The sequence below is a fragment of the Squalius cephalus genome (assembly GCF_949319135.1).
Source record: "Squalius cephalus genome assembly, chromosome: 14".
In the NCBI taxonomy this organism is placed as follows: Eukaryota; Metazoa; Chordata; class Actinopteri; order Cypriniformes; family Leuciscidae; genus Squalius; species Squalius cephalus.
The window spans coordinates 34,657,930-34,679,970 of record NC_137135.1 but is presented as its reverse complement, the minus strand read 5'-3'; the positions used below and the strand labels follow the sequence as shown (position 1 = coordinate 34,679,970).

General features: G+C 36.5%; 1 protein-coding gene across 2 annotated transcripts in view; it reads left to right on the top strand.

Annotated features, from left to right (window-relative positions):
- f8 (coagulation factor VIII, procoagulant component) overlaps positions 1–14,521 on the top strand; it is a 34,366-nt gene extending 19,845 nt beyond the window's left edge. The window contains exons 15-25 of one of the 2 annotated variants that reach the window (XM_079892119.1): positions 257–499; positions 1,339–1,567; positions 2,013–2,195; positions 2,660–2,776; positions 2,897–2,968; positions 4,122–4,207; positions 5,045–5,200; positions 6,873–7,017; positions 8,929–9,077; positions 10,775–10,957; positions 13,660–14,521. In XM_079892119.1, coding sequence (XP_079748245.1) covers positions 257–499; positions 1,339–1,567; positions 2,013–2,195; positions 2,660–2,776; positions 2,897–2,968; positions 4,122–4,207; positions 5,045–5,200; positions 6,873–7,017; positions 8,929–9,077; positions 10,775–10,957; positions 13,660–13,815 — 1,719 coding nt within the window. In that variant the 3' untranslated portion in view covers positions 13,816–14,521. The remainder of the gene's footprint in view (positions 1–256; positions 500–1,338; positions 1,568–2,012; positions 2,196–2,659; positions 2,777–2,896; positions 2,969–4,121; positions 4,208–5,044; positions 5,201–6,872; positions 7,018–8,928; positions 9,078–10,774; positions 10,958–13,659) is intronic. The other variant, XM_079892120.1, reaches the window with a different exon arrangement.
- Positions 14,522–22,041: the final 7,520 nt, after the last annotated feature.

Genomic DNA, 22,041 nt, shown 5'->3' with positions numbered 1-22,041 from the left:
TTATATCTTGCAATTCTGACTTTATAACAAACAATTCTGACTTTATATCACGCAATTCTGAGAAATAAAGCCAGAATCGTGAGATGTAAACTCGCAATTGTGAGATAAAAAGTCCCAATTATCTTTTAAAATGTTTTATTCTGTGGAGGAAACAAGCTTCCATAATTCAAAAATGCATCATCACAAAAGTATTTATTAATTAGCAATGTTTCGGTTAATCGCCCACTCTAAATTCCTGCTTTTCTCTTCCCATAAGGTGGTTTTCAAGAACCTGGCATCCAGGCCGTACTCTTTCCACTTGCATGGGGTGTACGATAAGACGCAGGGGAGTTTCGGTCCTGGATCGGGCCCAGAAGGCTCCAAGGCTGAGGAAGTGCCAGGTGATCCCGTTCCCGCGGGCGAGGAGAGGGTGTACAACTGGAGAATCTCCAAACGACAAGGTCCCACAGCGTCAGAGTTTGACTGCAAGGCTGGGGCCTACTACTCCAACGTCAACATGGTAATTCAATGTGCAACACAGGAATCAAAATTAGGTTGCTTTTGTTGAATTTGAGGAATCTTTCATGTCTGAAACACCAAAGCTGTACATATTTATGTTGTTTTTAACACCTCCCGTTGTGTTGGGTGGGTCAGATTGACCCGCATTTGATTTTCAAACGGCTTGATACAATGACATTGAAACTTTGTGAATATTTCCTATTTTGGCATGCAAAGTTAATTAAAGGGAATGCAAAGTTTTGTCACAGTTTTGTGTTTTGGAAAGGCTGTGTTGGGGTCATTCTGACTCCCTGCTGGTTTCCATGCAATTAACCATAAATCATCACTTATAGTAGCTTTACCAGACACTAAAATATGAAATGCATGAGAACCAATGAGCGTTTACTCAAAATTGAGGACTCTTCTTCTGAATCATCTGTTTTGTTATCTAGTCACAGTTCAGTCCAAAAAGGGTTTTGGCTGTTATTTTATTTTTATTTTTGGATCTCAATTACTGAAAAGAAGTGTGAGAAACACAAATTTTACATTAATCTTTTAATGTTGATTTTTGTCAAATTGCATTGAAACCAATGCAGGTCTATTTGTAAAGTTGTAGCACAACAGGAGGGTTAAATTGAATAGAATAAAAAAATAAAAAATAAACAGGTTAAAATATAATGGATAATGTTCCTCAAACAGAAGAGCATAGCACTTGCAACTCCAAGGTCATGGGTTTGACTTCTAGGGAATGCATGAATTGATAAAATGCATTGCTTGAATGCAATGCAAGTTGTTTTGGATAAAAGAATCTGCCAAATGCATGAATGTAAATATCTTCTGTATTCCTCCTGCGTCCACCAGGAGAAGGACATAAACTCTGGTCTAATCGGTCCGATGCTGATATGTAGTCCTGGTACCCTCAGTTCACGCGTAAAGCTTCAACCTGATGTGACAGACTTCTTCCTTCTCTTCACCACCTTTGATGAACGAAAGAGCTGGTACCTCGACTACAACATCAGGAAGTTTTGCACCCCACCCTGCCAGGCCAAAGTAGACGATCCGTGGTTCGAGATGAGCAACAAGTTTGCAGGTACATTATGCCATGATTTGTGAATCTGCATGCATGTTGTGTTAAAAATTACAAGATAACCAGTCTGATCTGTTCACATCCTCTGTCTCAATAAATATTTGGATCCAACAAATGGATCCATGTGTTTATGCTTGTTATTGTGTAATTTAGTTGTTAAATGGCCTTTTCTTTAGTACAAGAACAGTAAACAGGCTCCATGTACCCAGTTTTTCTAAATATAAAGAAACATTTTGGAAATGCATTGATTCAAGGTGACACATGTACATTAACATTTATGCATTTGGCAGACGATTTTATCCTTACATTGCTTTCAGGGTATTAGTTCATGCATTCCTTGGGAATCGAACCCATAACCTTGGAATTGCTAGTGCCATGCTTTCCTATTAGGAACTGTAATAATAGCCACAATATAATGTTGTGTGTTGTGTTTTATTGGTACTTGTAGCTATTAACGGCTACGTGTCAGAAACTCTTCCTGGCCTGATAGTTGAACAGTACCAGACGACTCGCTGGCATCTTCTCAACGTCGGGAGTCAAGGCGAGTTTCACGCTGTACACTTCCACGGACTGCCATTCAGAGTCGGAACAGATCAGGATCACCGCATGGGAATTTTCAATCTCTATCCCGGTAAACTATACACAAATCCTGCACACGGCACCTTGCATGCCTGTTAGGATTACAAATCACAATTCATGTGCATAGACCTACACTACCGTTCAAAAGTTTGGAATAATCAAGATTTATTAATGTTTTTGAAAGTCTCTTCTGCTCACCAAGCCTGTATTCATTTGTTTTAAAATACAGTAAAATCAGTAAAATTGTGAAATATTATTACAATTTAAAATAGCAGTTTTCTATGTGAATATATTGTAAAATGTAATTTTATTCCTATGATCAAAGCTGAATTTTCAGCATCATTTCTCCAGTCTTCAGTGTCACATGATCCTTCAGAAATCATTCTAATATGATGATTTGCTGCTCAAGAAACATTCCTGATTATTATCAACGTTGAAAACGGCTTCATATGTTTGTGGAATCTGTGATACACCTTTTCTCTCTATCAATATAACTTATTCGGTCTGCTTTGGCAGGTGTTTTTGGGACGGTGGAGATGAGGCCAGCTATCGCAGGCACCTGGTTAATAGAGTGCACTATAGGGGAACATCAGATGGCCGGCATGAGAGCCAAGATGCTCGTCTACAACCCACGTAAGAGCTTTTCTCGATAAGAGATTGTTGAGGATCGTTCTTGTCCTCCTGTTTCTGCAGTCGTGTTGGGAATCACTAAATAGTTAGAGGCGCCTGAAACTGATTGATTTTGTTCAACAGGATGCATTCGGCCATTAGGAATACAGCTAGGGTGGATTAACAACAACCAAATAACAGCCTCGGATCACTATGGTAAGAGCAACAAAATGCAACATAAAAGCAACAACATAATAGTACGATGAAAGTATTCAAACGTCTGATGTGTGCGATGGATTTGGTCAAACTTTTAAGTAATTTGTCCTGCAACTTTTGTGCTCCACACATGAATAATTCCTCAAATCATGTGTTTTTTTGGGCCAGGAATATGCCAGGAATTGGACTTAAAGGAATAGTTCAATTAAAAGTTTTAATTCTGTCATCATTTACTCTCCCTTAAGTTGTTTTGATATATAAAGATATTTTGAAGAATATGGGTAGCCAATCAGTTGATGGACCCCATTGACTTCCATAGTATTTTTTTCCCCCCCTACTACTATGGAAGTCAATGGGGTCCATCAACTGATTGGTTACCCATATTCTTCAAAATATCTTTTAAGTGAACTGTTCCTTTAAGATTTTCGCCTGGCAGATGATAAAACTGGTGCCTAGTCCCATAGAAATTTGAGAGTTGGCTCTTTTGACTACCTAAGGTCCTTTGCACCATGACCTCAAGACAAACACCCCCCAGAAGCCTTTTGTCCCTTGGTCGAACATTATTAAAGTTAGAGCTTATTTAGAGATATCAGCCGGATGGCTTAGTGCAGGCGCTAATGGATCCAAGGCTGTATCTGGTAAATTACCCCACTAATAATGCCTAGAATGGTACCAAACTTCTACAGTAGTACAAATAGGTTCTGGACTCATAAAACAAGGCATTGGAAAGTTTGTAAGTACATCAGGAGTTTATTTAAATAACACTTGCCTGATGGCTAATGCTACCGCTAACCCGGACATCAACGTCACTTCAGTGATTTGGGAAAAGCATGTAAAAGTCCTGGCAGAAAGCGATGCATAAGGATGTAGTGAAACGACGCCAAGTTCTGGGAATGCACTAATATTTTGTTGGTAGTACCAGTTTGCAACAATTATTAGTTAACACTAAGTGGTCAACACTTCGAAAAAAATATTAATTTGTCATTACACTACATCCTTATGCATCGCCTTCTGCAGGACTTTTACGTGCTTTTCCCAAATCACTGAAGTGAAGTGTTTGGCTCGAGGTCATGGTGCAAAGTACCCTAGGTTGATTTTACACCGAACCATCCCTTTAATACAATTATTTATTGAAATGCCATTTCTCTTAAAGGTGCTTGGAGGCCCGATTTAGCCAGACTTGAGTTATCCGGATCGATTAATGCCTGGATGGGCAAAGGCAAAGACTCCTGGCTCCAGGTAAAAGAAACCTTGTGTTTGCAGAGAAAACATGCTGTGCTTTGGCTCATTTGTAAGGAAAACATGTTATGATTTATTTGTGGCTCATATCACAGACAATAGTGACTCTTTGCACCGCAGTCAGTCAGTCATTCTTGACACATTTTTCTTTCATTCTCAGTAAAAACAAAGTGGGAAATACTTTTGAAATCCTATAAATAGTTTTGCACAGTAGATTGTATTTAACCTTTGATTCAATATTGTTTGGAAGAGCAAGAGAGAGAGAGAAAGCGTGTAGGATACACAACAATTGACTAATTTTAGCAGGATTCCTATGATCATGCAAAACTATAGGATATATTTCCTGGAAAAGTCATGGAAATTAATAAAATCTTAATTTTGGCATTGAAAATTATGGAGGCTTGTTTCTGCCACAGAATAAAAAAATAAAAAAGGTAATTACAACTTTTTATCTAGCAATTCTGACTTTTTATCTCAGAATTGCGTGATATAAAGTCACAGTTGCGAGCTTTAAAGTCAGAATATAAAGTCAGAGAGATATAAAGTCGGAATTGCGAGATATAAATAAACATTCTGACTTTTTTTTTTTGCAATTGCAAGTTTATATCTTGCAATTCTGACTTTATATCTTGCAATTCTGAGATAAAAAGTAAGAATTGCGAGATAAAAAGTCGCAATTATCTTTTAAAATGTTTTATTCTGTGGCGGAAACAAGCTTCCATGTCTGTAGTGAAGTATTTATTCAATCGCTTGAAATTGTTCAAGTAATCAAACGCAACCAGAATCCACATCTAACCCTCCATATCTCTCCTGTTTATCTTTGTATGTGTGTTTTAGGTGGATTTGTTAAAGCCCATGCTCCTCCATGGTATTCAAACTCAGGGTGCAAAGATGGGTTTTAGCGAGTATTCCACCGTTACGTACAGCATCAGTTACAGCACTGACCAGGAGAAATGGACTGTCTACAGAGGGAACAACAGCAAGCCATCTTACGTCAGTACCAACATCTGCATTTACAGAAAAATAGTCTGATTTAAAGGGGGCATATTGCATGCTTTGTTTTGTAGCACTTTATTTTTTCCACTACAGTCCTCTTATAATGTTTCTTTCACCAAAAACAGTCCATAACCATTGCCAGCCTCACCCTGTTTTTACTACTGTATCTTTAGGGCGAATCTGTATGGAAGCTTGTTTCTCCCACAGAATAAAAAATAAAAAGGTAATTGCGACTTTTTATCTCACAATTGCGAGGTTACATTTTTATCTCAGAATTGCAGAATATAAAGTTGCAATTTTCGAGTTTTAAAGTCAGAATTGTGAGATATAAAGTCGCAATTGTGTTATAAATTCAGAATTGCATGATATAAAGTCACAATTGTGTTATAAAGTCAGAATTGCGTTATAAAGTCAGAACTGCGTGATATAAAGTCGCAATTGTGTTATAAATTCAGAATTGCATGATATAAAGTCACAATTGTGTTATAAAGTCAGAACTGCGTGATATAAAGTCGCAATTATGTTATAGAGTCAGAATTGCGTGATATAAAGTCGCAATTGTGTGTTATAAAGTCAGAATTGCGTGATATAAAGTCACAATTGCGTGTTATAAGGTCAGAATTGCGTGATATAAAGTCGCAATTGAGTTATAAAGTCAGAATTGCATGATATAGTCACAATTGAGTTATAAAGTCAGAATTGCGTGATATAAAGTCGCTATTGTGTTATAAAGTCAGAATTGCGTGATATAAAGTCGCAATTGTGTGTTATAAAGTCAGACTTTTGCAATTCTGACTTTTTTTCTCAGAATTGCATGTTTATATAGAGTCAGAATTGCAAGATATACTCACAATTGTAAGATAAAAAGTCATAATTATCTTTTAAAATGTTTTATTCTGTGGGAAAAATATGAGATCGGAGGGAAAAAAAATATTTTAAAACTTTTGTTTGCTCCCAAATCATTTGCGTTCCCCCAAGAAACTGTGCGTTCGCTCGCAAATAACTCAAAAGTTGGACATTTAATTTTTCCTCCCATCTCATATTTTTTTCCATCTCCATGATCACTTTAGAGGCTCTCTCACAACATGTGAACATCAAAGTCAAAAGAAAAAATTATATTTAACTCAAATAAAATTAAGCCTATTTTAGCACTATTAAGAGCAACAACAACAAAAAATGTCGGGGCACATTATGAAGAGCAAAATGAAATATAATGTTGAATAAATTATAAAAAAAAAATGATATTATGAAATTATAATGTGAATATTGGCAATGCACAAAATCATAATTAACTAATAGATTTAATTCACAAATTTCACATATTGACATATTATATCAGACTCTTATTTGATCTTCTAGAAAGTTCCTAGTTTATCCCTACCACCTTGTTGGTGATAGCTCATTTTATTTTAAGAGCTATTTTTTAGAAAAGAATTCTAGCTGGCCACTTAAAACACAAAACCTCCCTAAATCTCCCACCCCTTAAACATCACAATCGTAAAAAAAAAATGCATGATGAAACTCACACCAACATCATTTTTCCAGTGAAACTGCATTGCTTTGATTTCAAAAGAAGCGCTTTCCTAATCATAAATTAGACTATTTATACTGTATATCCTTCCTACTTTCAGTATTATTCACATCTGTTTTCTTGTTTATCTGATATCAGACCTTCACTGGAAACATGGATGGTTCCAGAGTAAAAGAGAACTTATTTTCTCCACCCATCGTGGGTCGCTACATCAGGATTCACCCTTTGTCCTTCCAGAAGCTGCCCACACTGAGGATAGAACTACTGGGATGTGACCTCAATAGTGAGTGAACACACACACACACACACACACACACACACACACACAATGATGAGATCACTGCATTATCTAACGATGAAGAACTCAAACAATGCATCAACTAGAAAACAAGTGAATTGTGAGAGTCATTATTGGTAACACTTTACAATAAGGTTCGTTAGTTAACATTAACCTAATAATAAACTGCACTTATACAGCATTTGTTCATCTTTGTTAATGTTAATTTCAACATTTACTAATACTTTATTAAAATCTTGTTAACATTAGTTAATGCACTGTGAACTAACAATGAACATCTAACATTAACAAACATTAACAAAAACAGTAACGAATGGATTGCTCATGGTTAGTTCATGTTAGTTAATACATTAACTAATATTTAACAAATGAACCTAATTGTAAAGTGTTACCTCATTATTCAGTGACTTTGCAAAGCACATTTCTTGTTTGCCTTTATATGCCATTTTGATCCGCATGTAGCGATTTAAACATGAACATCTGAAAGCTCTTGATGTGTTTGTCATCTTGCTACTTTCATTCATTGACTACAGCATCCCTTATGTCTGCTCTCTTTTACTTTGAAACACTTGTTCTCCTTTCAAGCATCAATGGCAACATCCAAAGCTTCATCATTATAAGAGAAAAGGTTGAGTAAATAAAGTTTCTCTAACTTGAGAGAGCTGAATAATGCACGTTTCCACACGTCTAGAAACACGTCTCCAAAACAAGACCCGTGTTCACTGGTTCTGGAACTAGAGATCTTGACTTTATCTTAAAGCGGTGGTTGATTATGATTTCACTTTTCTAACTTTAGTTGGTGTGTAATGTTGCTGTTTGATCATAAACAACATCTGCAAAGTTACAACGCTCAAAGTTCAAAGCAAAGGGAGATATTTGCTTTTAAAGAAATCACTTTTTAAGGACTACAACAAACGGCTGGTAGAGACTACACCACATTCCTCCCGGGTTAGTGACATCACAAACCCTAGAATTTACATAAACCCCGCCCCCTGAACACGATTTATAGATTATCAAGACAGAATATGCTAATCAATGACTAGAAGATAACTACACATAAGCTACATAAATTCATCAACTAACCATTCAGAAATGTTGTCTATGTCATCACTTCTTCTTGAGTCTCTCCATCATTGTCTAACTTCGGTTTGAACATAAGAGCATGTGTGTGTGAGGTAAAAGGACACAAGCTCTTGAAGCTCCGCCCCCCGTGCCAGGAGCAGCAGCTCATTTGCATTTAAAGGAACAGACACAAAACGGTGTGTTTTTGCTCACCCTCAAAAAGTGACAACTTTAACATGCTATATAAAAATAGCTGTGAGGTATTTTGAGCTAAAACTTCACACACACACACACACTCTGTACCACCCCTTTAAAGAACCCAAAAAGGTTCTATATATTCGGAGAAATAGCATAATACTTTCATGTTTAACAGGTTATTAAATAATGTTCTAGTGATAAAGTATGTTTACTAGCTGCTTACTTCATAAAATGTAATCAAAATAAAAAATTACTTAAAAATAAATGAATAAAGATTAAATCCATGAAATGATCCCATGATGGAACCCATAAAAGGTTCTTTATATGAAGCGTCGGACAGAATTCATATAGAACTTTTACTTCTAAGAGTGTAATATGAGCAGATTTAATAATATAAATCATTAAAGTATCTCAATGATACTAAAACAACGTTTGTTTGCTAACATTTGTTTACTAAAAAAAAAGGAGTGTTTGTGTTCATCAGGCTGTTGTATGATGTGTGTTTGTGTGTGTGTTCCTCAGGCTGTTGTATGATGTGTGTTTGTGTGTGTGTTCCTCAGGCTGTTGTATGATGTGTGTTTGTGTGTGTGTTCCTCAGGCTGTTGTATGATGTGTGTTTGTGTGTGTGTTCCTCAGGCTGTTGTATGCCGTTGGGAATGGAGCGCCGGCTGATTCCCAGCACTAGCATCAGCGCCTCCTCGTTCTTAGACAAGTGGACAGGGTCCTGGACTCCCGACCTCGCTCGACTCCACCAGGAGGGACGAACAAATGCGTGGAGACCCAAGGTATCTATCTATCTATCTATCTACATCTATCTATCTCTATCTATCTATCTATGTATCCATCCATCCATCCATCTATCCATGCATCCATCCATCCATCTATCGTTCTATCCATCCATCCATCCATCGTTCTAACCATCCATCCATCCATCCATCCATCCATCGTTCTAACATCCATCCATCCATCGTTCTAACATCCATCCATCCATCGTTCTAACCATCCATCCATCCATTCATCGTTCTAACATCCATCCATCTATCTATCTATCTATCTATCTGTCTATCTGTCTATCTATCTATCTGTCTATCTGTCTATCTATCTATCTGTCTATCTGTCTATCTATCTATCTATCTATCTATCTATCTATCTATCTATCTATCTGTCTATCTGTCTATCTATCTATCTGTCTATCTATCTATCTATCTATCTGTCTATCTATCTATCTGTCTATCTGTCTATCTATCTATCTATCTATCTATCCATCTATCCTTCCATCCATCCATCCATCTATCGCATGTTTTCCTAGAGTGAAAGTGAATTTTCTCTCTACCTTGTGTGTGTTTTCTAAGCCCATTGTGAGTGTTTCCTCTGCCCTGTCTGTCTGTGTGAAACACCCCTCCATTGTCTTAATCTCTTTATGGGTTTAAAGTTATTGCTATTTCTATTTCCTCTTTGGACACGATTGCACACAAAGAGCCAAGCACTGTCATCGAGGTGGATTTATGAGTTATTCAGAGCTATTATATAGTGTGCCGCTCTGCTTCACATGCAGTTCTGTTCTGCATTATAACTTAAGTCCTGACCGGACGTGCTCAATACTAAAAAAAAGAGTTAAAAGCACATTGAGCTGCGAAAGAGACGCTGTTCCCCAGGCGGTTCTGGCGTGAGCTCAAACAGACAAATACACACAAAAATATGTCATAATGCCCGTCTCGTCGAGTTTTCACTTAAACACAGTCGGATATGTCTTAAGTGAACATAAACAGTTGGGAAAGCAATCAAATGCTTGTCAGTATATTAGATTTGTGCATTTGGTCTTAAAGTGACAGCAGCCTAATAAACCTGCTAACAAGGTCTCATGTGACCTTGTTATTTGTACACGCTGTGACTTTACAAATCACAACATGTAAATAGGAAAATGTTGGCGTTATTTTGTCACTTATTGGGGGCAGTATGCTAGCTGGAGCCATTTACCTCCAGTCTTTGTGCTAAGCTAGGCTAGCGGTGTGATGAGAAGGGTATGTGTGGACTTATCTAACTCTGGGGGATACAGTGAATAAGCTGAAGTCCCAAAAAGTCGATGTGTTCCTTTAATTCAGTTTCTGTATATTAGCTATTGTTATTAGTAGGCTAAACTGTTTATTTCATTTGTATCTTTTTTCTATTGTATTTGTCCTAATTTTATTTTTGTTATAGTATTGCTGACTGTTTCAACTTGTTTGTTAACATTGAAACTGCATTGAAAGAATAGATTATGGGGTTGGGGGCCATTTTGTGGGTTTTATGAAAGCATTGACAGGGGCTCCTTTACAAAGTTGTGCTTAGGGCCCCCAGAAGTCTAGGATTTCTCATGGGTGTTTGTTTCTCTGAGTGTGAACATTCAAACGTTCATCTGTATAGAAAATAAATAAATAGTTAAACTGATCATCTTATATTTTGTCTCTTCCTGTCTTCCTCCTCTTCTTCTCTCTCTCTACAGGCTAATAGCCCTCACGAGTGGTTACAGGTGGACTTTCTCTCTACGAAGCGAGTGACTGGGTTGATCACGCAGGGGGCTCGATCTGTCCTGAAACTGATGATGGTCACTGAATTTACCATCTCCACTAGCAATGACGGTCACAGCTGGACCAGTGTGAAGGAGCAGGGCACAGACAGGGAACAGGTATGGCTATATTTGAGTGTATTAGCTTCTATTAATAATCAGTTTTATATGCATTATTATAACAATTTGTTTTAGTTAAATTATGGACAGAAATTAAGCATGTGTTCCTTCCCATGACTTATTACTTTCCTTGTTTTGATTGACCTAAAACAAGGTAATGAACAGTGTTGGGGAAAGTTATTTTTAAAAGTAATGGGTTACAATATTGTGTTACTTCCTAAAAAGTAACTAATCATGTTACTTAGCAACTTTTTATGGAAAGTAATGTGTTCATTTTTCTCACCTAGTCTGGGCTTGCTTGCTATTTAATAACAAAAAAAGTTATATTTTTGGCAAATGTAACGGCCCTTTCACACTATGAGCCCTAATTTAACGATCTGAAACGCAAGTATCAAACGCGAAACGCAAGAAACTTTGTGGGCGGGTCTTGGGCGCTGTTGCTATTATACCGGCGGGATAAATGACTCTTGCGCCCGACGCAAATCTAAAATGTGTTGGTCTGAAGTCGCTTCATTACTCATAGGTGTGGTTTGGGTGTAACGTGAAATAAACCAATCAGAGCATCATCTCACATTCGCTTTAAGAGCAGGCGCGCTTGTTCCATGGCGGATTGCTATTATAACGCCGGATTTGCCAGGCGCACGCCAAGAGCGGTTCACAGCCCGAAGAGACCGACGTTCTCATCAGGGCCAATAATTTGGGTACCCAATCATTTGGGTAATTTAATTAATTAATTAATTTAATATAGCTATTTTTCACATCTTCATGGACACCACAATGATTTCCCCTGTGTGGAATATTTTTCCTTGTAATTATGTATGGTTTGCAAAAATGGGAACTGCTGCTTCTGTGTGTAGATGAGAGAAGCAAAGTGTATGCGCATTGTTATGGCCATACATTATAGCCAAGCATGCGCCCTTAAAATAGCATCTGAACGCGCCACTGAAAACGCGCCACTGACTTTAGACGAGGTTTCTCCTGGTCTGTGGTGGAATTGTTTTCTGAAACTGCAAAATAGCACCAGGGAACGTTTGCGCGGGAACACGCCTCCTCTTTTCGCTGAAACGCCCCCGGGAGCACAAGTTCATTCCCTAATTTACCGACGTGCGTCTGTGGAGGGAAAAGTCCGCTGTGCGTCGGGTGCAAAATAGGAATGATACATGCGTCGGTGTATAAAGTCAATTGCGCTGGGTGTAAGATAGGGCCCTATAAGTGAAATGAATAAGCCTCAGGCTGAAGGAAATGCAAATCCACACCTGTACAGTAGATGGCGCCGCTCAAACAAACCGTACAGCTGCTGCCGTTCACACTAAGCAATAAAAAAATGAAACACAAATGTGATGTTTATCTAAAGTAATTTTAGCTTATAAGTACAGTTAAGTTGGATCACCGAAGGCCAGCAGCAAAGGCATTGGTTAATAAAGTGAGAATAAATACATAAAGTATATTTGTGTTATTTAACACATTGCATGTTTGCATAATATTCTGAGTATTCATTCACTGTTTTTATTCATTTTGAGGAATAATGAATGCTGTGCAAGTGAGACGAGTAAATGCTCACATTTAAACAGTCAATAAATGGGAGAACAAAGTAACTTGAGTTAATTATTTGAAAAAAATAAATACATTTAAAAGTAAAGCATTACTTAAATATAAGGTAATCTAATTACGTAACGTGTAACTTATTGCGTTACTACCCTCAACACTGGTCACAAATTATCACAACAATTTAACTTAAATGAGGGAATTAATTAGTAAATCATAGCCACAATTTTACTAAAATGAGGGAATTGGTTAATAAAACAAGGGAATAAATTCTTAAATCGTGACCAAGATGTATACATATTTTATTTCCCACATGTCATGTGCAAAAGGCTCCATAAAAATGTCATGAAATACAAAGACAGTAAAAGAATACTGCTATGTTGTGTACCGTGTTGACCTGATTCTAGATCAGTGTGAGTAGCACTATCAGATCGTGAGTGTTTGATTGGCGAGCTCCAATTTCTTTAGTCCCGCCCCCTCTGCCTATGCACCAATCAGATGGCTGCAGTAATGATGATGAGCAGCTGTTGGTGTGGAGGTCGAGTTTACAGGGGAATGTAATGTGTGTGAGAGATTCATTTAGCAAAATAATTAGAATGGTTCTAAGATTTGTTTTATTATCTCTTAAGAATTAATATACGTGACCATGGACCACAAAACCAGTCACATGGGTACATTTTTTGAAATTGAGATTTATACATAATCTGAAAGCTGAATTAATAAGCTTTCCATTGATGTATGGTTTGTTAGGATATGACAATATTTGGTCGAGATACGACTATTGAAGATCTGGAATCTGAGGATGCAAAAAAATGGAAACATTGAGAAAATCTCCTTTAAAGTTGTTCATTTATGTTGGCGATTGTGCAGCATTCACTCACAGAAATACATGTTTTATATATTTACGGTAGGAAATTTACAAAATATCTTCATGGAACATGATCTTTACTGAATATCATGATTTTTGGCATAAAAGAAAAATTTATAATTTTGACTCAAACAATGTATTGTTGGCTATTGCCACAGATATACCCGTGCGACTCGAGACTGGTGACGTGATCCAGGGTCACATATTAATTCAATATGGTTCATTGTGTGTTTCTTTTGATTTTGGGGTGACCTGTACATGTTCTTGTCTCTTTGTCTCCCTGATGTAGATCTATGAAGGGAACAGTGAGCACGACGAGGAGGCGCTGAACATGTTTGATCCACCTCTGTTCGCACGATTCGTACGGATTCACCCGAAAGGCTGGGTCAATGATATTGCCCTGCGGGTGGAGTTTTTGGGCTGTGATACTCAACAAACACTTTGAGTAAAAAAAAACAACAAAAAAGTGTGATCGATACAGTGCGGTTGAATGAATTATATAACGTCTAAAACACACGGCTCCGTTCCAAACCCAAGGAAAGCTATCTAATGCCTGCATAAGTTTGCATTGTAACTGTAATGGAACCTCATAAATGACTGATCTGAAACATTTTTCATGGATAGCACACAAATAGTGCACAAAAGATTGATATTTATCACAAATTAATAATCAACATTGCACTTGACACCACCTACTAAGCTGGTTTGCATTAGTTAGACTGGTCTAGTGGTGTTAGAGTGGTTTTGTGCAATTGTCTAGTTAGAAAGCTCACATAAACACTACACAAGTTGATCTCTAGAACAGGTTTATTTCATGTGATGTGATCATTTATATGTTTTAAATCTGTTAAAATTGTAAGTTATAAGTGTTCTTCGGATCAGTACGCTGCTCATTTTACCGTCTGCTTTTTGAGACATTATTCTGCTGAGAAATTAACTACATATATCTCTATTTTTCTAGCAAGTGTACTCATGGAAGATTATTTTTATGGTTATTAGATGTTTGTATATTCTGGTCTTGAATAACTACTGAATCCCAACATATGCTGTACTTTTTGTATTTTGCACTGTGAAACAGGAGTGAGATTATTATTTTGTAAAATATTTAATGTTTAATTGTGGAAATAAAAAGACTATGAAAACGCCATGATTTCCCCAGCGTGCTTTGTGTTTCGTTTGACAAATATTATTCTTTCACGGTCTGTTTTCCTTCCTTTCCTCTCATAAATCTGTTTTCAATATCTGTCGTCACACATTATTATTAATTTTTACTATATAACATGCACACAATTAATAGGCACACACATACAGACTTTATGAGTCTCTATAAAATGTGTGAATTTAATGGAAATGCAGAGAGACAGACAGACTTGCAGGCAAAGGGTGGATGAAAAGTCCCACAGGAATACGATAACATTTCCATGTTCTGGCCCAGATAAAAATGGAGTGTACTATCAGTTCCTGTTTGACAGGAAGTGCTCTGGGGATGTGTTTAGCTTGGAGGGAAAATGAAGGCCTGAGTCTGAAAGAAGTTGCTGACCTTTTGTGTCACCTGTTATCTCATCAGAGACAAACACTGCTGCTGAGGAACAAACACACGATCGGAAGCAACACGGCTACACTTCGTTACAAAACATTACTGCATTATCATAATGCTTAACAGATCATTAATAATGTGCATGCAAACCTGTGATGCAACATCAATTTCACTGTTCATATACAAAATAGGAATATTAGGACCAAGCATGACCATGCAAAAGCCTGTCATCTGAAATTTTCTTCTAGAATGATCATTTTTATCAAGCTTGTATGTTTATGTTCTGTTATTTCACATTAATGAAAATGACCTATTAATTGTCATTAAAGTGAAATTACTGAACCTAAATATACGAGCTTGATAAAAATGATCATTCTAGAAGAAAATTTCAGATGGCACTTAGAGGCTTTTTCATCTGAAGTCTTCATATTTATAAATATATATAATATTCTTATTTTGTATATAAACAGTCATCATATTATCATATTATTATTATTGTTATCATATTATTATGTTAAGCATTACAAGATGTCTTGTTTTGTTAGTGCATGGCGTTTTATTCACTATAATGACTGAAGATTCACGAACATTTGTAGAATGTTTGGTAAAGTTATTTTTACAGTTGTGTTTCTATTTTATAATAATAATAATACTTAATTATCATATTAATTAATATAGTTGTTAGTCTTAATAAAAGTGATGCTTTTGCATTGTATCCTCCAGCTTTGGCATGTTTTTGACAAATTAAAATAAACAAAAATAAACCATCCATCCAGGTAAATTGTAAAGCTATAAGATTCTCTCTATTATTTTATTTTTAGAGTACTGGTATATCTATATTTTGAGACTTTTAAGTAGGCCTTAATATCTAATTCGTTTTTTTCCAAAGTTCACTTAAATCTACAGTAGTCAACATGTGAAGTGGATCAAAACCTTTCCATCAAAGTCATAGCCTACATGAATTTCGAACAATACCCGTTCTTGTCTTAGGACAACTTTGATGAACTTCTCTGATCCACTTCACATGTACAGTATATTAGGCCTACCTTGAGCTCGTCCGTGGAGATCTGAGCATGTCTGGTTTACTCTTCAGCACAGAAGGAGACCACACTGACCCCGCAGGGCCTCACATGTTGAGCTCATTTTGACAGCATGACTCAGCATGTCATTCCTCACGTCTCACTGGAATGGAAGAGAACATGACTCAATTCTTTGACTGTGAGCAAAACTGCCCTCAGAAATGGATTAAATAACGCTGTTACTACTTTCCCCCAGACCCACTCAAACATAGACATGTAAGAGTGAGTATTTTCTTTTCTTCTTGGTGCCGTTTCAGTGGTTAACAGTGACTAACACAGGTGAATCAGTCACTCTGAGTAACACACTTGAAAAGGCAGACGGTGATTTGATGTCTTACACACATCATCTCTTCATTATTTCCATCTCTTTCTCTTTCGAGCTGAAATCCCCTCATCTGTGTTACCTGTTTTATGCCTGCGACAGACTGTGCGATTTCGGAAATACTATAATCACACCGTACGACATGTAAGGGATAATGAAGAGCGAGGCGGTTGTTATAGCAAATACAAATGTTTCAACTATGTAACCACAATATAGGCTAACCCTCCGCTTCGCGTCGGGGTCGTGATCAGCCTGTCAGGGTTGCATTCGCTATATAGCAACTGCCTCGCTCTACATTATCCCGCTTATTACATAGCTACCCACCAAATAAATCAATAATTTGACACAAAATATTAATTTAAAAAGGAGTTTATTGATTTAAAAACGATTGTATTGCTTCCGCTAAAGAAAATAATCCGTTCCGCGTCCATAGCAACGCTCTGTTTTTCATGGCAACGGTCTGTTATACTTCGCAGCGGTCTGTTATCAAGAAATAGCTGACCCCATTCTACATTAGAATTCAACCAATAAGGATCTAATAAACTCGGGAAAGACATGTTCAGTATGTAGTCCTAGACTGTATGATGATCACACAGTGAATCGTAAGCTACGACGCAAGTTAGTATAGAGGAATAAAACATCATCAGCATGAGCATAATAGTGTAAACAAACAGAGCGAGATGAATCACACTTGGGAAATTGTGGTGTTTATGTGCGAAAGAGGAGAATATGGATACAGTCATGTAGGGCTGCACGATTAATCGAATTTGCAATCGCGATTACAATTACGGGTGCCACAATTATGTAATCGTTCAAAGGCTCAATTACCACACACAAAAATCCACTTACATTATTCTGTGCTTAAGATATGTTTTTATCTCTACAGCTTATCTTAAGGGTTTTTTACCCCATTGTTTTAATTTAAGTTTTATTATAACATTAAAATGCCATGCATATTTTTTTAACTTTGGTTTCTTTAAATAAAAAATATTATATTTGACATTTGAGAAAAGCAATAAACATTGTTCAGGATAAGTGTTTTTTATATATATATATTTAACAATATGGCTTGCAGTCGCTTCAAACAATGGTATAAAGCTATTCAAAACATCATTCAATGTAAATTGTGATAATCATAATTAATAATCGCAAATTTAAGGGAACTAGTGCAAAAAATGCCCGTGCAAAATCAGTTTTTGTGTGTGTTTTTAGTAATTGTTGGTTTGGTGTGTTTGAGTGCTCATTGTTACAATTACACAGCAAAAGTTCAGTGACATTTTCTTTTGTGCATGGTAGAAAGCACACAGTGAACTCCGAGAAAACGCTATGCTTGAGCAAACAGTTTGTGAATAGGCAACTACAAATGATGCCCGTGAAAGAGACTGTGAACGCATTGAATAGGATATGTTTAGTTGGTGAATAGCATAGGCTACTATTACACAGTAGCGATAGCGTTAAGCGCACCAGAATGAAATATAATATTCAGAAACAGCATAGCTGACTTACAGATTCAGTTAACATCCACAAATGAATAAGCGTGTCGATTCAGGGAGCAGTGTAAAGTGCCCGTGCAAAATCAGTTTTTGTGTGTGTTTTTAGTAATTGTTGGTTTCTTGGTAAAGAAAACACATTTTTACTCAAATTAATCAAAATGGATTTATCACGTTTTGGATCCAAACTATAATATTCAGAAGTAAACAGTGTAGCTGACAGATTGTCAGAATGTTTATTTTTAAACCACAACCTTATAAAAATGATATATTTAACGATATCTTTAGCATTTCTCATCCAAACAACGTCAAACTTGGCACTGCACTTACTCGTGACCGTAGCGAGACACCTGTCAAGTTTGAAATCCATCGGACTAACGGTTCGAGAGATATGTGGTTAACAGACATACAGACACACAGACAGACATACAGACACACACACAGACACACAGACAGACAGACGTTCCTGTAATTTATAGAGAGATAATCAACAATTATTTTTGTCATAATCATACAGCCCTACAGTCATGGCGAGTGAAAAGAGACCGACTTGGCATGACAATTTTGCAAAAGGAGCTTGAGGTGATTAGTTTAAAGTTTTGATTGATACGCCATTTTATGATGCATTTTTATTAGTCACTAGACGTAGGTCGTAGCAGCAAACACACTGTGAGATGATCATGCTGAATTTATGACACTGTCAGAAAATATTCATAGACTAGGCTATCTTTGGTAGCAAGACTGTGACAACAGCCATCTTTGAACCTGTATCTTTCATCCGGAACAGACCAAAATCATACAATGTGTACCGGCATTACAAGTAATGAGTTATAGGTGATGCTCTTCTCATTCCTGTCTGTATAAGTCCTCTAAAGGCCAAACACACACAAGACATCATCTTCGTGACCATATATTTCCACACAGGTTGGAACTGCTTATTATTTACGAGAAATTCATCATCAGCCTCTTAAAGCACTAAAAGCAGATCTGGAAATAATATCCTGAACTTTAGTGTATAAATAGCTTTTAGGGGCTTCTGTGATGGATTTAGACTGTGATTTTGTGTTTCTCTGGAATTGCTGTGAAGAAACGCATAAGATCGTCTAACTATTTGCATTTAGTTTGAAACAGGTATTATTATTATTATTATTATTTCAGATTAGAGATAAAAAAAGTCAGTAAATGACAAAGCAATGCCAGTTAAACGTGTCACATGTTATGATATAAATGGACATTTACTTGGAAACTTACTTGAAAAAGATTCTCTTTTTCTGACAGGATTTGAGAATTTCAAGAAGTTTGAATTTTGTTTCCAACGTTTTTTATTCATATATTTGTTGAACATTAATAGAAAGGCAGTCATAACCGAAAGATAGATTTACAAAGACTGAGATTACATTCAATTTTCACATCACATTCTACACAACATACAATAAGTAAGTTAAAGAAAGGAAAGAAAAAATAAATAAGTAAAGGAATAAATGAGAAGTAGAGGAGTGTATAGGCTATATATAATAAAATCATAATCCTCCAATAAAGAATACAAATGCTTTACTTTGGGACTTTTCATCCCTCTCAATGTCTCCAAATATATTAGAAATTCCTCTTTAAAAAACAATAACCGAAAATGTAAGCAAAATTTCAAATTTCAGCAAAAGCAAAAAGATACATTTTTACCAAAAAATAAAAACTAATAAATACAAAAATGGCTTTTCTCTCATTTTTTAGAACTATAATTTGGACATTACAAACTGCAATCGCAAATTATATCTCGCTCACAATTCTAAGGAAAAAACGTCAGAACTGAGAGGTCGCAATAAATAACCTTTTTTTTATTCTGTGGCGGAAACAAGCTTTCATTAAAGAGAGAATGACACAGAGGCACGTAAGAGTGAATATCATCTTGTAAGTAGCCTAATGCATTTCGAACTTCATGTGGAAATCTACTCAACATTATAGCCTAATGCTGACTATATGTGCCTGGAATGAATTCATTATGTCATTTCACTCTGTCAGCACGTGACTCTCATGAACTCCGGCTGAATGCAAGCAGGAGACTCGATTGCATGTGTCATTCTGATAAATATAGACCTAATTACAATTTATTCTAAGTAAGGAGGATTTAATTTTGAAACTGCACCAAAATCGTGTTTGATTGCATACGGCTTTGCTATGATATAGTTGATATACGGTAGCCTATTCAGTGGTAACTGTGTTTCTGTGAGGTTCATGTTGCTTTATTACCAATCAAGGACAAAACTTTTATTTAAAAAAATAGTCTTAGATTTCGTCGTCTAAGATCCTTTTGACCAGGGGCAAAAACAGAGACCACTGCTGACTAGTGAATGATTTTGAATTAGACAGACAATGAGCGCCACCTGTTGGTTCAAAGGTGTCATTACACTTCTACGCCTTTTACATAATTTCATTTTAAAGATTAATTTTAAGATTATTTTAGTTTAATATGTCAGACAAGATCATTTATGTCAGTTATGCTAGTGAGTACCTTTGTTTCTAGGTCAGATGTTGTTCATGAAAGCGAGGCTGTTGAGGGATAGACGACGTGTTTTCAATGGCATCTGCTGTAAAAGGCTGTAAAGCTCCTTGATCACTTATAATTTTCCACAGCTCATGTCTGCAGATTTTTATCTACTGACATTTCTTAGAAAGACATTTTTGCAGCGTTTTGACGGTTAATTGACTAGTTAATTTAGACATATGGAAACTTGTCGCCTTTTGACATTGATTAAAATAGGCCTTTTACGTGATTTGTGCGAATCTGAGGAGTTTTTATTTTGAGGGGGATTTATATGAACCTGTATCTGAAGGAAATTGTCTGTCTTCATGACAATTTCGCTACCATTTTCCCCATCTTACCATGTGTAGCCTACAGGAGTAATCGCTCTTCTTTTCCATAAAATGCCTGCCGTTTTTTTGTTCAGACCAACGCATAGTTCCTGTCCTTGGCTCTGATTGGTTGAGTCGCATTCGAAAGTCCCCATGAAATCAAAATTGTTTTTGGCTTTTATATGTTAAATATGAATATAAAAGCGTTCAAAACTTACAGCCTCTGACTTCCGCCAATCAGATTTTCTGTCCAATCAAATGCTCTCTAGAATCTGAAGCCCCGCCCCCTACATTTTAAAGGAACGCAAAATGGCTGCGACTTTCAATGGACTTCAAACATACACCTGTAACCTCATTGCATAAAAATTAAAATAAATATTTTAATTGCCTAACCGTTTTATAAAAGCAATAAGCCCCGTGAAGCCATGGTTTACAGTGAATTTCGAACAGCTAAGGGGCATTGTCAAAACTTGTATTATTTGAAATGTAAAGTTGATCAAATCGCCATTTTTAACGGTCATTTTACCTGATGTTGTTTCAGAAGTACGTCGCTGCTACCTAAACAACAGAGGCTAAAGTTTTATTTGAATATTCCGGAAAGATTTCAACTGCTGATTCCAAGATATTTTTTTCAAAGAAAAACATTTGCAATGTTATTTAACCAGTTGAATGAACCAGGATAAAAAGAGGAATAATAATGCTACATTTTTTTAGATCAAGTCTTGCACAAAAGGCTTAACCAACTTCTCAAATATTTCCTGTAAGTTCATGGAAGTTTTCCATTTTATTTTCTCGCTAATCTTAACATTGCACACACACACACACACACACACACACATGCCCTTCAAAACACTTTAAACAGCTCTGAGTATAGGTTAGTTTACTCCACAGCTCTCAGAGCAGAAAGAACTGTACAGAATAAACACGTATAATGAAGTCATAATTTCTCTTGACTTAGGACATAAACAGAGGCCCTTTTTCATCTATTTTGTTTGCAGTGGGGCCTGGTTTCTTGCAAAATGCAGTTTAAAATATTAAAGTCCCCCTGTAGTCAATCATGCTATCCCTTAAAACTCATCTTTAATCACCAAAATGAGACATTTAAACGTTTTGTCCTTCAAAAAAAAAAAAATCATGTCTTAAAATAGCTTGAATGTAACTCGGCACCCTTGCCTCATTTAGTATGCGCAGTTCTATGAATATGCAAATGAGCCCCGCCTCCACTCACTCACTCAGCTCAGAGATCCACTGGTTGACGATCACACGTTGATCTGATTGGTTACAAGGTAGTTTGTGACGTCAGAAACACCAGCGATTTCAAAGTGTGTTTTTGAGACTGTCTTTGGTTCACTGCAGTTTTAAGGAGAAAATACTCAGCAATGGTGTCGACTTATGA